The sequence below is a fragment of the Schistosoma mansoni genome, chromosome 1 (assembly GCF_000237925.1).
Source record: "Schistosoma mansoni strain Puerto Rico chromosome 1, complete genome".
Classification (NCBI taxonomy): Eukaryota; Metazoa; Platyhelminthes; class Trematoda; order Strigeidida; family Schistosomatidae; genus Schistosoma; species Schistosoma mansoni.
In genome coordinates, this window is record NC_031495.1 from 38,506,818 (window position 1) to 38,524,663 (window position 17,846).

At 35.9% G+C, this 17,846-nt stretch overlaps 1 protein-coding gene across 1 annotated transcript in view; it reads left to right on the plus strand.

Moving 5' to 3' along the window:
• The window catches only part of Smp_125290 (IPR001194 DENN,domain-containing protein), a gene marked incomplete at both ends in the record, with an annotated part of 71,900 nt that extends 65,161 nt beyond the window's left edge, over positions 1–6,739 (plus strand). The window contains 3 exon segments of the mRNA XM_018794334.1: positions 3,645–3,806; positions 4,047–4,199; positions 6,597–6,739. Of these exon segments, the coding sequence (XP_018648757.1) occupies positions 3,645–3,806; positions 4,047–4,199; positions 6,597–6,739 (458 nt within the window).
• Positions 6,740–17,846: the final 11,107 nt, after the last annotated feature.

The window sequence follows — 17,846 nt, forward strand, 5'->3', positions numbered from 1 at the left end:
AAATCATCCTACACTGAGCTACTCAATTGGTAAGGAATTAATAATTTATTCTGATATACTTTCATAACTTATTTTCATTTAAGTACAATCATTTAATGAACTTAACACTATCCATCTTCGCTTACTATGTAAGTTACTATTTTGATTATTATTGAAATCAATTTTTGGTTTCATGAAATAATTGTTGTTAGAAAGGTGTAGGGAGGAGGCGAGTATTGTGAGCTTGCATTGAACCAATCAACTACTTCATTATTGTATTGGTTGTGTTGAATCTCCCCATTGACGTTTTCAGTACTATAATTGATAAGTCTCTTATTGGTATATGTGCATCCTTTGCGGGTCCCCTCGATATTACTTTAAACCACAAGCATTATAAGCGAAAACGGATGGTGACTAGCAGTGAGATCTAGGACGCACGATTCGTTCTATTTGGGACTCGTTGGTTGTTATTATTTTTTTAACGATCGCTAGTGAATGATGTATTGTTTGCTCCCTTCCTGGCTACTTATCATATGATTACGTTTTGAAATATAATGTCTTATTTGAAGTGCGTTGCATTCTGATGGTCAAATTTATGTAAACTTTAAGTGTTTGAGATATATGTACCGCTATACTATGGCTTGCCATGTTCTACTATCGGGCTGAAGATTGAACCAGAAGAAAGGCGTACATTTTGGACCAATAGGGATTAGGATTATTCTTGATCCAAACTTTAAGACAAACGTTGCCTGTCGAAGCTTAGAATACTAGCGATTTCTGAAAAGATTATACGTGAGTTGGGTAGAAAAATATGGCCTGGATTGGCTAATTTTTTCTTATGAAATCGACCATCAAAATTTTACTTACTACACTTATTCTTGACATTCGCTTTATGTAATATTTCCAAAACTTCAGTTAACCAATGTTTTTTTCATTGTTTGAACTAGACACACATACTTTAATTCAACTTCACAGAAGTGAATTTGACCGTGTCTAGATCAAAGAAGTTTATTTTCACGGACAATCACACCTAATTAGTTAAAAAAATAACAACTTTAATCCCATAGCTCGCATGGTAATTAAAGTTTTATGTACTTGGCTTCGTGCTGGACTTTAAGTGTAAGAGCTAGTGATAGATACTATGCGTTTGCCCGGACTGAATTAGGTGGAGAAGGTTTTCAACTTGTGAATTAGTGGTTGAAACTTGAACATCTTAAGCACTGACCTGTCACATCACATTTATGTGCAGATAGGTAAGTTTGATTGATTGAATTTTCTCACTTAACAGTTCAAAAGAATTCAAAGATAATTTGGTATTACTATTTTTTTTATGATGGTAAAGAATAAACTTCTATGGTACTAAACAAAAACACTTTGATCCTGGATCTCTCAATAGTACATTAAAATATCAGACTAATAGACCGGATCACGTTACTTGATCATATGATATGCTAGGTTCAGTTATGTATCTGTCATGTTCATAAATTGTCAGTTTTCGTAAATGACATCGAAAATGTAATTAATTGTCTTTTCTCTCTTTTATTGTTTTAACAATACTAGCAAGTTCATTTATCCCCCAATTTACCTGTATATATATCATTACGTTGGAATGCAACACATCCTGTACGAAGCGTTATGAGAAATTCATTGTATAAATATTGGTCCAATTTTAGAAATTCAGGTAAGCTTTGGTTTTTTATACAGCGCTTCTTGATTTTCATTAGTTGTGTAATGAAGGTCAGTCCCTGATGTAAACTATGAAAACTTGACAATCTCTACATACCTTTTCTAGTAATAGTAATTATGTGCTCACTACTGACTAAATTTGATAGGTAATCCCAGAAGTTCTAATTATAAGCCGTAACTAGTGCAGTTCAACCATGCCTGTTGCGAGACAGTTATTTATCGCTATATATCTTTAAGTGTTCGATGTTAGACATGAAGACCGTCGTATTTCGACTCAATAGTGTGAAGGTTGAGCGCTCTCAGCGAAATCTATCAATCTTGGATTCCTTCCTCGGTGGTGTGGTTAGTAATGTTGCACTTTTGAGGTATCCCATACGAGATGAAACTGCTGTCTAGTGCTTCCTCGTTTTCTTTGGTTCCCTAACTAAAGTCAGTCCGTGATGTAAAGTATGAAAACTTGACCATCTCTACAAAACTCCTGGTGTTATAAACACGTTTATGGTTTGAATCAGATAGTTGATTACACTTCATAATATAGAATTAAAAGAAGTATGACGCGACAGAATATTGAACTTGCATCTATTATGCATTTCTCCATCTGTGCCTCCAACCTTGGTTTGGTGATTATCACGCGTGCCTATAGTAATGATGGAATTTAACTTATCTTGGCTTAAAGGCTTCAATAATGTTCTACCATCACAAGCAAATCATATGACTTGGTTCGAAGGGGAGTTCGTACTGCAATTTTTCTTATAATATCTCGTCATTTTGATGTTTCTCTTGGTCAACTCACATATTTGAAGATACTTTCTTTCCACCGACAGGAGATTGATCTTAAAATGTCACAACGTCCCCATGTGTTTCTGGTGCCAATTGTAAGGTTTGGAAAGTCGACAGTCCATTAAAAACCATTCTCAAAAAGATATTGTTAGACTCGGCTCTTGGGCTTTTCAGGTACACTATTCGATTAACACAATTGTCGGTGGAGACAGTTATCGTTCTCAGACAATAGATGAAGGGTTGTTCAAGATCATGGATCGATTGAAGTTAGACATTAACGCTGTTGAATGCTAGCTCATTAGTCCAAGACTTAAGTGTTCGTGCACAAGTTTGAAGGTCCTGGGTTCACGGGGTCGTGGGTACACACTACTTAGGAGTCCCATACTAGGACGAAATGGCTGTCCAGTGCTTCGAGGTTTTAAACGGGGTCTAGCCTATATCAACTAATGAATTCAACTATTAAAATTAGCACAATTGTCACTACTAATCTATTTCAGTTTTCAGATCTCTTATAGGGCGGGTTCTAAAGAACTTCCTTCATTGACTTTCTGAACTTATTAGTTTGAAGTCTATGTAAGAATAATTGAAAGTGTGGGTCAATTAAAGCTAGACCACCAGGAAAAACCTGGACGCACTGGACGGCCGTTTTGTCCTATTGTGGGACTACTCAGCAGTGCGCATCCACAACCTCGCCTCGCGAGATTCAAACCCAAGACCTACCAGTCTCGCGCCAGAGCACTTAAGCGATAGACCACTGAGCCGGTGTCCGATAGTGTTTATGTCTAACTCCAACCAATCCACGAAGTTGAGCAATCGTTCACCAATAGATTCACTAGCAAGGGTGGACCATATCAATTTGGTCTATTTAAAATAGTGTTAACTCAATATCGGCTATTCATTTACTCTGAAGAAGTGGCTTATATCGAGTCACGAAACGTTAGAAAAACAATTTTTCTACTCATTGAGATATAATTAAAAAATACATTCATCACTATCATTCTTTGTTCGGATATTTATTTTTTATTTATTTAAACACATGCATACTGGTACAAAAGGGTACCAGATACATATGCGCCACACAAAGTGAGTGCGAACGCACCCATATATATAGCATTATCTAAGTAGATTTTTGAATTAGTTGTATCACTCAAGGTTATATTCAATGTTTTATTTATCATTTCATCTCCTGCATAATATAGATCAAAATTCACCTTGGTCTTTGGTTAGAATACCTAGTTCACAAGATACTGTGAATAGTAATGGGAATAGTTGTTGTCCAATTCATGCCACTATTGATCAATTAATCAATGCTATTAAATATGATAATATGCGATTTGCTTTAGAATATCTTATACAAATACGTGCACATTTACAATTTAATACTTCATTACCATTAACTATTACACAATCATGTACAACATTTTCATCGCAATCACTACCACCACCATCTTCATCATCAACATCATCGTCGTCATCACCATTAACATCAATCGGAACAACAACTATACCATCATCAATACAAACACAAATATCATCTGAAATAAACAAAAATCAATTGGATTCAAACAATACAAATCATATTCAATTACAATCTACAATAGAGACAGGAAATATTAAAATGAGACGAAATAAACTAAATCAACCAATTCGATGTGGTAGTATTGAATGTTATACAGCATGTTTAGAAAATTCACTATATCGTGAATTATTATTCCTAATTGTACAAGCATTGTCTCGAACATCGTTGGATCTAAGTAGGTGTTTGTTTTCTCTCCCTCTTTAGATGTTTGTTAATCGTGCTTATTTACTTATTTATTTGTATATATGTGTAAATGTCTTGCTTCTCTATTATTACTTGTATTGTCATTTTATAAAAAGTTGTATGTACGTATCGTCTTTACACCACGACGCGCTATGCTGACTAGTGTAGGGGATGGTTGGAAAAGAGTTAGGGACGGCCAAACCAAAACATGGCATCAAAGCTTGAAGTCACTAACTTCTAGTCTGAGCCATGTTGGCAGATGCAGACTACTTGGTTGGGGTCCGCGTGACTATCGTGACCAATGGTTGGAGACTGTAGGTGACATGGCTCAGAATCGATCACAATGGTATAGGTGTATACACTCTTTATCTTCCCTTAAACCTTAAGATTAAAATTGCTTCATATGTTTCTTTCTTCCTATACCATATCCTTATATACAACCTATCTTTTATATATTACCACCACTAAATTAACTATTTCTATGAATCCGATGCTGATCTTGTTGTGCTAACAAGGTATGGAAACTTGGACCGATGCATATATGTGCCTGATCCTACGTTGTAGCTGACTGACTGACTCCACTTAGTTACACCTGCTGCCCTTCGTAGAGGAGCATAGGCGGTCCACCAACACTATCCAACCTTGTCATGGGCAATCCTTTTCAATTGCTATTCATCCTTTTCATGTCTGCTTCCGATTCTCGTCACAATGTGTTCTTTGACCATTCTCTTTTTCGTTTCAATTAAGCATTCCAAGTTAGCACTTGCCTCGTGATTTCCATAATGGATATCCTATCTACTTCCAGCATCTTTTCCTAATTTCCTCCTCATCTGAAATATGGTTTGTTCTCTTCCATAGTAGGATGTTGCTGGTAGTGTCCAACCAACGAACATTGAGTATCTTACGTAAACAGTTGTTTATAAATACTTGTACTTTTTTGTATCGTCTTTTCAGTTGATAACTAATTAACGTTATACATTTGACCATTCTGTTTTGTTATTCTAATCTAAAGTAGTGGAGCTGTAGCTTAGCTGTAAATGTATTCGGCTTTTGACCACCAGGTTTCAGGTTCGCGTCCTACTCCACTTAATTTGATTTGAGCAACCAGATAATATCATTAGTCCTTACATTTAGAGTGTGGTTCAACATTAATTATACGAATCTCTACCTGGTGGGTTGTATTGGTCTGAATAAATTTTATTACAATGATGTTCCACAGTCTTTTTTCCATGAACGACGCATGGTGAATGTTTGCCTACTTTATTCACCTTACTTATTCTATTACTTGTTAATCAATTAGACTGTTCACTAAGCCTAAGTATCGTGATTTATTGAATCGATTGATCTAGTACCCCCCAACCTAGTATCAAGTGATCTGATATAGAATCCACAACATCGTTTGCTTTCCGTTATAACGCTTACCAATGACCATTTATTTGACAGCTCTTTCTCTCTGCTTGTTACTATTTTTATAAGTTCCATTGCAAACGATTGATCACTTTTAGTCATCCACTACAATTAAGTCATTAGATGGAGGTATTGCGGTGCATACTACTTATGCTGACAGATATGAATAGTATGTAGCTCCAATCAGAAGTGGAATGCCTGGCAGCAGAAGATTGTAATGAGAACAGAAGGGGAATCGCAGAACAATCACAATAACAACAAAATTAGAGGAATAATGTAGTAGATAAAGGACAACTGATGGAAGATGTACAAATGATGTATTTAATGTATAATTTTCATATTTTGCTAAGCAACGGTGTAATTTTGCATTCAACAATCAATTGGTTTTCCGCATCAAGTTTTCGTCCACTACAGTATTTCTTCATTGCTTTAAATTAATCTCATACCATTGGCCGGTCTCACGCAATCTTTTTGTGAGTGGTTCTAGGTTAGTTAACCTCACACTTTTGAGGCCTTGTCACCATCAATAGAAATCTCTGGGAAAAGCTGGGCTATTCCTAGGATCGACCTTTTCTAGCTCCTTCGTTCCGTTTCGGCTACGTAACATCACTGGAGACTCCTGTTGGTTGAGGGGAATATTTCATTGCCATCGTACATATGTACAGTGAGCATTGAGATTTCGCCCTTGAACTTCTAGTCTCTGATTTCAGTCAAACGGTTCTTCAATCGAACTTCACGACATTGTAGCATCAAAAACAACAGGTGTTCCAATCAGTCTAGCTCGACAAAGTCATCATGATATCCAAACCCGACTGCCGAATCAAGATAGCAGCTGTGATTGGCCTGTTTGAGATCCATCTTATATTAGTTTATATTGCCTAGTTCTCCTTACTTCATTATACTATCATTTACACAGTGTATGTTTATTCAGATATTCTCCTGATTACATTCTTTTTGTGTCATCTAATCTTTTTTAATGTAGTGTCATTCGACGAAAAATATGATCTAGTTTATCGATCATTCAGAAACTCTGGTTGTACATTATTGACTGATTTTGACCAACCGCCAACCCTGATAGCTTCAATTTGTCGTCAAATACTACGCCCATTAATATTAAGACCATAAACTATCATTAATCAGCTGTATTATCGTTTTAGGCCAAAATTACCATGTTGAAACCTTTCCAGTTTTTCTTTTGTTTTTTGCTTTTTTCTTCCTTTCTCTCTGCTCACATGATCAATACTAATGACTGGAAGAACTCCATGATATGATGAACCATTCTATCCCCCCCCTTTTATGCATCAGTCAATCAATGAATTGTTCATGTGTTTTTTTTTCTACTTACATTATTTTCTTTATCTATTATTTATTTATATACATATTTTGTTCATTTATCAATCAATTATTGTCGGTGTATACGTGTGTGTGTGTGTGTATGGATGGATGGGCGTGTGTACACCTTATTTTATTGGCTGTGAAGAAAAAGAAGAAGAAATAATCATGTTACTCAATTGATCTAATTTCACTCTTCTTACTTAAGTTGGTTCTCTTTTCCTTTCCTGTTTGTTTTTTTGTGCAACTTGTTCCTTAGTTTGTTGTTGAGAACTTGAGAACTTGTTTTATGGTTATATATATATATATATATATATATATATATATATATATCATTACTACTACTACTACTACTACTGTTCATATTACTTGTATTACAAATGAACATAAACACTGTTCGTTATTATTGTTGTTGACCATTTTGACTGAAACTAGCTTATTTGTGCAATAATGATAATTGTATTACTTTGTAAACAACATTGTTTGACCCTCTCTCTCTCTCTCTCTCTCTCCTTTCTCTCTCTATTCATTGTCATTATTTATTCAGTCCTTATTTTTGGTTGTATTCATTTACTATTGTCATGATCATTACTAATTATATAATTATCTTCATACACTTATCGTATAGTACTATTCAATACAACATATAGATAGTAAATATATTAATTACTTACTTACGCTTTTTACTCCTAATGGAGCATAGGCCACCGACCAGCATTCTCCAACCCACTCTCTCCTGGGCCTTCCTTTCTAGTGAATATATATACATTGTATTTAATGACTACCAATATTAAATTGGTAGATTTATACCACCTATACATATTACTACTAGTTGCTTCATTGCTTATATAACTAACTGGGGATAATAATAATAATAATAATAATAATAATAATAATAATAATAGTCTGCCCATCGTCGCTACTTCCTCTTGCCCTTTCTCCTTCTTGTTTAATATATCAATTTTGAATTCATGATCGAATAGAAATGTCAAAAGTACTGAGAACTAAATAGATGCATGAAATTATGTCATAATTCATTGTTCCATTTCAAATATCTGTTTGTTTGTTTATAATTCTTTTCTACTCACTGACTCCTATATAGTTTTGAATGTATACACACACAGTTTTCTTATTGTTTATCAATCTTCAATTTTCTCTTTCTCAATGGAACAACATTCCATTCTACATTCTGTACTGTACGTCAAACAACAAATAAAGAATCAATTAGATCTATGTGTATAACATTTTTAAGATTCATTTATCTTCATGTTATTGTTCATGTACTACTACTCATTCGTTTTAAGTAGTAGTAACCTACTAACGTATCGTCATACTATTATCCCCCAGTATATTCATATATATGTGCTATCTTATGGCATCTTTCAATAATAACCTTTCTTCTTGTTTGTTTGTTTATTGTTGGTTTTTTTTATTGAGAAAGATAAATTTATTTCTTTAATACTACTACTACTACTACTACAGGCATTTATCTAATTGTGTTGATTTAATTTAAAAAAAGAAACTTTTTATAACTACAATAGTCTTTTATCTCTCCTTGTTATTGTTGTATTTGGTGACCTAAAGATCTGATCCACAAGGCAGTGCAGCATCGTGAGGAGATGCAGTCCCATAGTAACCGGTGACCAACGATTGATTCATACGCCATTTGTTCCTTCAGAATACTGGAGCCCATGTGAACCATTGGTTTAAAATCGGGGTTTCCCAACTCCCGTAGGTAGACTTTCCATGTCCATCAACCCGGTTGAAGTCCCGGACATTCGCTTTTCATCCTCTCAATTTCGTAAACAACAGTAATGCCACGAGAAGTCAGTGAGTAGGACTTCCCTGGCAGAAGCTATATACGCGTGGTCATGTGAGAGCATTTGGAGAGGGGGAGCGAACTCTCCTCACTCTCGGCCGTATCAAGGCATTAGGGGGCTTCACGCCATAGTAAGCCTCGTTTATCATGTCTTACCTACTAATTGAATCGAGATGGTATTTGGTCAGACGTACGTGATATGTGTAACAAATTCGACTAGCCTATCAGTTATTCACTGAATTTTGTTGTTTTCTGAACATTTACAAAAGGGAATATTGTCTGATAAATCCAGTACTAGGACGAAATGCCCATCCAGTACTTCCGGATTTTTAGTGGTTTTCTAACTTAGTTTCATTGAAGATTTCAGTAATTTTGTAGTTGAATTCATGAGTCGATTAAAGCTAGGCCACCATGGAAAACCTGTAAGCACTGAACAACCGTTTCGTCCTAGTATGTGACTTCTCAGCAGCGCGAATCAACGGTCTCGCTCGCGGTATTCGAACCCAAGACCTTTAGTCTCACAGGAACGCCTAACCTCTCAACCACAGCCGGTAGCTGATGGTGTTAATGTCTAACAAAGAAATTTAACAAGAAGTGATGTAATTTTCGTTAAATTAACTCTGTTATATCCCGGAACGATTTATGAATGGTAACTTCTGAGAACTATTTATGAATTTAAAACAATTAGTCCCTTTGATAAATTTCGATAATGCAATGAGAAGACGAAGTTTATCAGAATTATGTGATATATTAGCGCAATACATTTCGAACAATCTGATCACACATATACTTGTTAAGACATTTTTATATGAAAATTAAGAGGTCAACTAGACAGGTTAAGGTAAGAAAATAAATAAAGTACACAAAAACAATGTGATGACTACTCTGGATAATAAATAAGCATTACCAGGGTAGGTTAAGGGTAAGAACAAATTGTTTTTGAACACATAAAGGGGGTTTCAATTTCCGTATAGCTAAGGCTTCAATAAACCTTAGTATACGTCCTTGAAGGCTTTTGTACAACACTACAAATGCTGATTTGATGTCAACCTTATGACCAGTTTCAACTAAATGTTTCGCAATAGAGGAAGATGTTTGTCTATCCTGTGATCTTATTTGACCATTCGAATTCATTTGGTTCTGTAGCCATTTAGGTATGTGTTCCGCCACCCTTATTTGCAAATCACGATTGCTCCTCCCTATGTACGTGTTTCCGCACATACATGTAAATTGGTATACACAATGGGATGTGACACAATCGCTTATGTGCTGTCTAGGTTTTTGGTGAAACATCGACCTTGTCTTTTCAATGATGACAAGTTGAGCTGCATAGAATGTCCTGTTTATGGCTAATTTTAGTCTCCGTCTCAGCATGAGACTATTAGAGTCACTCCTAAATGGTAATGTAATATAAACTCGCTTTTTGGGTGCCAGAAGCGTCATAGGTCTAATCGTATTGCAACCCTTCCAGCGGTTTATGAACTTAAATGAAAAACCATTATTCATTAACGTATTAGTCAAAAGTCTCGTTTCTACTTCAATAGTATCACTAGTACAAATACGATTGATTCTATTGAATAAGCCCTTAATTAAACCACGTTTGTAATGAATTGGGCAGTGACTATGGAAATTAAGGTATTGCCCCGTCCATGTCGGCTTTCTATATATAGAACGTTGGATGGAACCATCTCCTCTTCTACTGATCAGTATATCTAGAAAAGGAAGTTGGTTGTTCTTCTCTTCTTCGCACGTAAGAGAAATATGCTTCTGACTTGTATTGAGTTCTTTTAACAAGCGGTTTACGTCTTCACATTTATCCCCTATGATTATGATATCATCAACGTATCGTCTATACAGACACATCTTTTGGATTGAGTTTTCAGTTAAATTTTCAACATACCCCATGAACACATCCGCCAGCAACGGTCCTAAAGGACTACCCATAGCTACGCCATCAATTTGTCGAAAGTGCTCACCTTGAAATGTGAATTTTACATTGTCAGTGCATAATAATAATAGATCTTTAAGAGTTTCAACAGGAAATGGCAATGGAAGATTATTAAGTGAAATATAGTCACATAAAATATCAATAGTTTTTCTCAGGGGTACATTTGTAAATAAAGTGTTCACATCAAAAGAACACATTGTCTTTGTTTTTATGTTCATATCCTTTAAGTATTTAATTAAATCAAATGAGTCAATCAAGGAATACTTACAAAATTGATGTCGGATAGGATTTAATACTAGGATAATAGGATTTAATATCGACATTGTTTCACAATTCTTTTAAGGATTTGAAATGCTGAGAAGTTAGTATGCTTCTCTGCTTCGGTCCAAGGGAGTGAAATTGATGCGCTATGTCCACTAATTTAGCTTTAAACCGATATTATTATACTTAAACCCGATAAAGGATCTGGTGTTGTAATTATGAATAAGTCCGATTACATAAATAAAATGGAATTGATTCTCAGTGATAAGAGCAAATTCATGGCTGATGTTGACTCTGATGGACTACATAAATTAGAAAAGAAAGTAAACTCCAATCTAACAAAATTGTTAAACATGAACGCTATAAACAAGGATGAGTTTCATTTATTAAAACCTATGGGTTCGGTGTATCCTCATTTATATGGATTGCCAAAAATACATAAGCCTAATATCCCTTTACGTCCAATCCTATCAATGTGTCGGTCACCTACACACAAACTAGCGAAATGGCTTACAAAAGTATTAAATCCTATCCGACATCAATTTTGTAAGTACTCCTTGATTGACTCATTTGATTTAATTAAATACTTAAAGGATATGAACATAAAAACAAAGACAATGTGTTCTTTTGATGTGAACACTTTATTTACAGATGTACCCCTGAGAAAAACTATTGATATTTTATGTGACTATATTTCACTTAATAATCTTCCATTGCCATTTCCTGTTGAAACTCTTAAAGATCTATTATTATTATGCACTGACAATGTAAAATTCACATTTCAAGGTGAGCACTTTCGACAAATTGATGGCGTAGCTATGGGTAGTCCTTTAGGACCGTTGCTGGCGGATGTGTTCATGGGGTATGTTGAAAATTTAACTGAAAACTCAATCCAAAAGATGTGTCTGTATAGACGATACGTTGATGATATCATAATCATAGGGGATAAATGTGAAGACGTAAACCGCTTGTTAAAAGAACTCAATACAAGTCAGAAGCATATTTCTCTTACGTGCGAAGAAGAGAAGAACAACCAACTTCCTTTTCTAGATATACTGATCAGTAGAAGAGGAGATGGTTCCATCCAACGTTCTATATATAGAAAGCCGACATGGACGGGGCAATACCTTAATTTCCATAGTCACTGCCCAATTCATTACAAACGTGGTTTAATTAAGGGCTTATTCAATAGAATCAATCGTATTTGTACTAGTGATACTATTGAAGTAGAAACGAGACTTTTGACTAATACGTTAATGAATAATGGTTTTTCATTTAAGTTCATAAACCGCTGGAAGGGTTGCAATACGATTAGACCTATGACGCTTCTGGCACCCAAAAAGCGAGTTTATATTACATTACCATTTAGGAGTGACTCTAATAGTCTCATGCTGAGACGGAGACTAAAATTAGCCATAAACAGGACATTCTATGCAGCTCAACTTGTCATCATTGAAAAGACAAGGTCGATGTTTCACCAAAAACCTAGACAGCACATAAGCGATTGTGTCACATCCCATTGTGTATACCAATTTACATGTATGTGCGGAAACACGTACATAGGGAGGAGCAATCGTGATTTGCAAATAAGGGTGGCGGAACACATACCTAAATGGCTACAGAACCAAATGAATTCGAATGGTCAAATAAGATCACAGGATAGACAAACATCTTCCTCTATTGCGAAACATTTAGTTGAAACTGGTCATAAGGTTGACATCAAATCAGCATTTGTAGTGTTGTACAAAAGCCTTCAAGGACGTATACTAAGGTTTATTGAAGCCTTAGCTATACGGAAATTGAAACCCCCTTTATGTGTTCAAAAACAATTTGTTCTTACCCTTAACCTACCCTGGTAATGCTTATTTATTATCCAGAGTAGTCATCACATTGTTTTTGTGTACTTTATTTATTTTCTTACCTTAACCTGTCTAGTTGACCTCTTAATTTTCATATAAAAATGTCTTAACAAGTATATGTGTGATCAGATTGTTCGAAATGTATTGCGCTAATATATCACATAATTCTGATAAACTTCGTCTTCTCATTGCATTATCGAAACTATTTATGAACCAATATGATACGTATATTTCCTATTGTATAATTGTTAAGTAACTCAACTATCCATATTCATGTTCCTTTTATTTTGAGCCATAGACTACTACTGTACAATTTACCATTCCAGAGTTATCCTTAGTTTATTGATTACTGTTCCCCCTATTTACAGCCACTTTTGGCTGAATCTTGTACAAATGTTATTTTCTATTTTATGATGCGATGTGGTCTGTTTGATTGGTTTATAAACCTAGTGTGTTTGAGAATAATGATTCATATTGCAGAGGCTGTTATTGGTGTTCTGGACTTAACTGACTGGGCTAGACAGAAAGCAGGACTGATAAGTACTCAAGACTACTCATACGGCTTTTGTGTATCATTACTCTGATCCATAATTCATTCCTCTCTAATTGGCAGTGATCATCACGTCATTAATCAACTGAGCACACACGCACTCACACGAGATAACAAACTCGATACAAATAGTTCTCAAAGAAAATCTATATCATTACGATCTTAATCATCAATTACATTTTCATAGTTGGAAGCATGAGTCATTTGAAGCTAGACCACCAAGGAAAACCTGGAAGCACTGGACGGCCATATCGTTCTATTGTGGGACTTCTCAGCAATGCGTATCCACGACCTCGCCTCGCGAGATTCGAAACTAGGACTTACCAGTCTCGCGCCGGAGCGCTTAACCTCTAGACCACTGAGTCAGTATCCGACGGCGAAATATTTCACTGAACATTGGACATTAAAAAACCTTTTTTAAAAAAAACGAAATATATTTCTAATTGAGCATAGGTAAGAAAAACAAGCTTCATTTTTTGGTTTACAAAACAATTAAATTGTTCGTTATGGTAGAGTAGTGGTATATTGATGTGTGGAGAATTATTCATTATTATTATTATTATTATTATTATTATTATTATTATTAAAAGTTCAATTCTTCCATAACCGCCAGTTCTCCTTAGGTCTGTTTATTCTGTTTTAATCTAAACAAAATCATAGAAAAGAAAAAAAAATTATTACTAAATATATATGAGTATACTAATTGGCATGCGATTTAATTTATATAATAATGTGGAAAATTTGCAATAAAAATGTATTAACTTCACTTAGTATTGTTTGTTTGAATCTTCCCATTGATGTTTAGGACTGCATATTGTACTGTGTCTTATTGGCATATGTGCATCATACTGTGTGTATTGCCTTAATTCACTAGCATTGTAAGCAAAGATGGATAGTGGCTAGCAGTGGAATCAGGACTCAATAGCTAAGTGGATAACGCGATGGCATTTGAAGCTAACAGTACTAGGTTCGAGTCCTAGAATGAACATCAAATCTGAGATGCAGGTATATCCAGCTGACGAGTCCCAGATAGGACGAAACGCGCGTTCTGGATTCCTACTGCTAACCGCTATCCATCTTTACTTTAGGTGTATTAGCATTGATTAAGTAAAAATAGGTCGGTCATGAAAGATCTTACCAGATGGATCTTGGCTCAACAAACTACAATAATTGTAGACCTGATGATAAAATAACAACTAACATCGCCAGAACTAAATTACCTTTAATGAAAATATAACCAATATTAGGATGCATGAAGATCTAAACTGGTGGGTTCTCTTGTAATCTTTAAGCTAATACATGAACCTGAGTCTGTAGCGCTAATAATAAAAGACCAGTCAAGGCTAGAAACAGTTTTAAACGTCACAAGACGTATGATATTTGGCATAAACGATCGCAGAACGTTAACCGATAGACAAATATACGTTAAAATTCCTCTTTTAAACATAACGAAAGTAATGGAGTACATGTGATTTCAGAAGTTACGCTGGAACCACCTATTTGAAGAGAGTTAAACAACTTACAATAGGACTCAATTGTAATCAGTGGAGGATGTAATTAGAGAAAACTAACATGAGAACACGTGTTTTACCTCTAAAGAATTTAAACTAAGGACAGTTGGGAAATAGCTTAGGCTTCAGTATTTCAAAAAAACTATGTATCCCTACAAATCAACTCGGAAATGTAATAAAACCGGATAGGCTCTAGAATAGATCAGTAAAAGGTTATGAATAGGTAGAAAATATAGAGGACAATAAACAGTACAACTATTTCATATATATTGACTGTTCTAATCTTCCCATATATATTTAGGACTGCTATTCGACAGTCTCTCTTGGCATTTGTGCATCATGTGCCGATTGCCCTAATATTGGCACTAAGTCAAAAGCATTTAAATCAATGGAAAGAACCGAGCAACCGGTGTATATGAATCAAAATTCACCCTGTGTTAGTGGGACATAGATTGGATTAAAGCATGTTTTATGCATGATGGTGTTGCTGCGCGCTGATTGGCTAATTCTAAACCGATCAGCCCGGGCATATTATTGGAGAAAAATCTAGAAGCTTCTTATGTATATACTATAAATATATGAACGTTATTCAAACTAGTGATTGCTGTTCACTTATTATTATTATTTTGAATACAATTTCATTCCTGTTCAACGTGTTCTGATCTTGGGGTCTTGTTGAGTGTCATCGGATAAGAATACTAAGCAATAGGAATAGCTGGGTTTATTAGCAAAAAATACAATTATAACAGTGGAGACGAGGAAAAAGGAAAATTCATTCAAAATGCCTATATCAGATGACCAGCTCAGCCGAATACTACAACAACAGCAAGCACAACTTGATGCACAAATGCGGTTGTTGGAGACTCTGATGCAACAGTTTAGCATCCAAAACTCGAGTTCACATGCTGTTTCAAGTACTTCTTGTGATGCAGTTGCTAGCAGTATCCCAGAATTCATATATGATCCCGAAAGTGGAAATACTTTTCTCACGTGGTTCAAGCGTTGGGAAGATACATTTAGAATAGAATTCTGTCAACAAGATGACGCATGGAAGACTCGGTTGTTGATGCGTAAGTTGGGAAGCAATGAGCATGCACGTTATGCTGATCATATATTGCCAAAGTTACCTCGAGAGCTCAGTTTCGAGGAGATAGTAACGCAGTTGTCAGAGATTTTCGGCGAATCTTCCTCATTGTTTAGTATTAGATATCAGTGTCTGAATTTGGTGAAACGTGAAGTCGATGAATATGGTGCTCTAGCAGACGTCGTCAACAGAGAGTGTGAACGGTTCAAGTTACGCTCGTTGACAGAAGATCAATTTAAATGCCTTGTATTCATCAAAGCTCTGTAGTCACCACAAGATGCTGAAATTAGAACCAGACTTCTAACTCGTTTGGATCAAGACCCAAACGTCACACTCAAGACATTGACAGATGAGTGTAAACGACTACAAAACATCAGACACGACAATCAGTTAATTGAACAGGTAAATTCTAATTTAACCTGCAGTAGTGTAAATGCTATGACTAGGTTAAAAAGTCAGAAGCCCAATAAAACTTATAACAAACCAACGGATGCCTGTTGGTTATGCGGCGATTGGCATTATGTACGGTTCTGTCCATTTAAGAAGCATAAGTGTCAGGTGTGCAACAGACGTGGACATAAAGAAGGCCATTGTCCACCGAATCGTACGTCCCAGCCCAAGAAGAAGTATAAACATCTTTCACGTGTGGTGAAATCAGCTGAGTCTAAATCTCTTTCTCTGGTAGCAGCTTTTCAAACAGACTATGACATTCGGAGAAAGTATGTTACGATCCAGATTAATGGTATAGCGGCTCGTCTTCAAATTGATACAGCATCCGATATTACTCTAGTGTCTAGAGAGACGTATAACTTGCTGGGAAAGCCGCCAATGAAGCCATCGAAAAAAACGGCTAAAAATGCATCTGGAGGCATACTAAAACTAGTTGGCGAATTACAATGTGAATTTTCCTTCAATGGAAATAACTGTAAAGGGGTATGTTATCTAACAGAACGACCGAACCTTGATCTACTTGGTCTAGATTTGTTAGAAAAGCTTGGATTAATGGATATACACATCAACAGCGTTTGTAACGTGTCGTGTCCATCATTAGACACCACTTCATATGCAAAAAAGACAGGCGAAAAAGTTCTAGAAAATCTAAAGAGAAAATTCGCCGCTGTCTTCCAGAATAGCCTTGGTCACTGCACTAAAGTGAAAGCTCATTTAACCCTGAAAGCAGATGCCAAACCTATTTTTCGCTCGAGACGTCCTGTGCCATATGCCACTCTTGAATTAGTCGATCAGGAACTTAATCGTTTGCAGCAAGCTGGTGTTATCCAACCGGTTAATTACTCTGCATGGGCCGCACCGATTGTAGTGATTAGGAAGCCCAATGGAACTATCTGCATATGTGCTGATTTCTCAACGGGTTTAAATGCTGCATTGGATGAATATCAATATCCGTTACCTGTTCCTGAAGACCTGTTTGCTAAACTAAATGGTGGTACATGTTTCGCGAAAATAGACTTTTCGGATGCCTATCTGCAAGTGGAGGTAGATGACGATAGTAGAGAGCTTCTGACTATCAACACTCATAGAGGGTTATTTCAATACACCCGCCTACCATTCGGCATCAAGACCGCACCTGCCATCTTTCAGCAAATAATGGATACAATGCTAACTGGCATACCGGGTGCAGCAGCTTATCTAGATGACATCATAGTTATGGGTTCCACTAACAGTGAACTTTCCGATCGTCTACACCAAGTTCTCAACCGAGTGTTGGAGTATAGTTTCCAACTACGTGAAGAAAAGTGTATCTTCTTCATGCATTCGATCAAATACCTTGGTTTCATCCTAGATAAGAACGGCCGACGACCAGACCCTGCCAATATAGAAGCTATTCAGAAAATGCCCGTACCAACTGA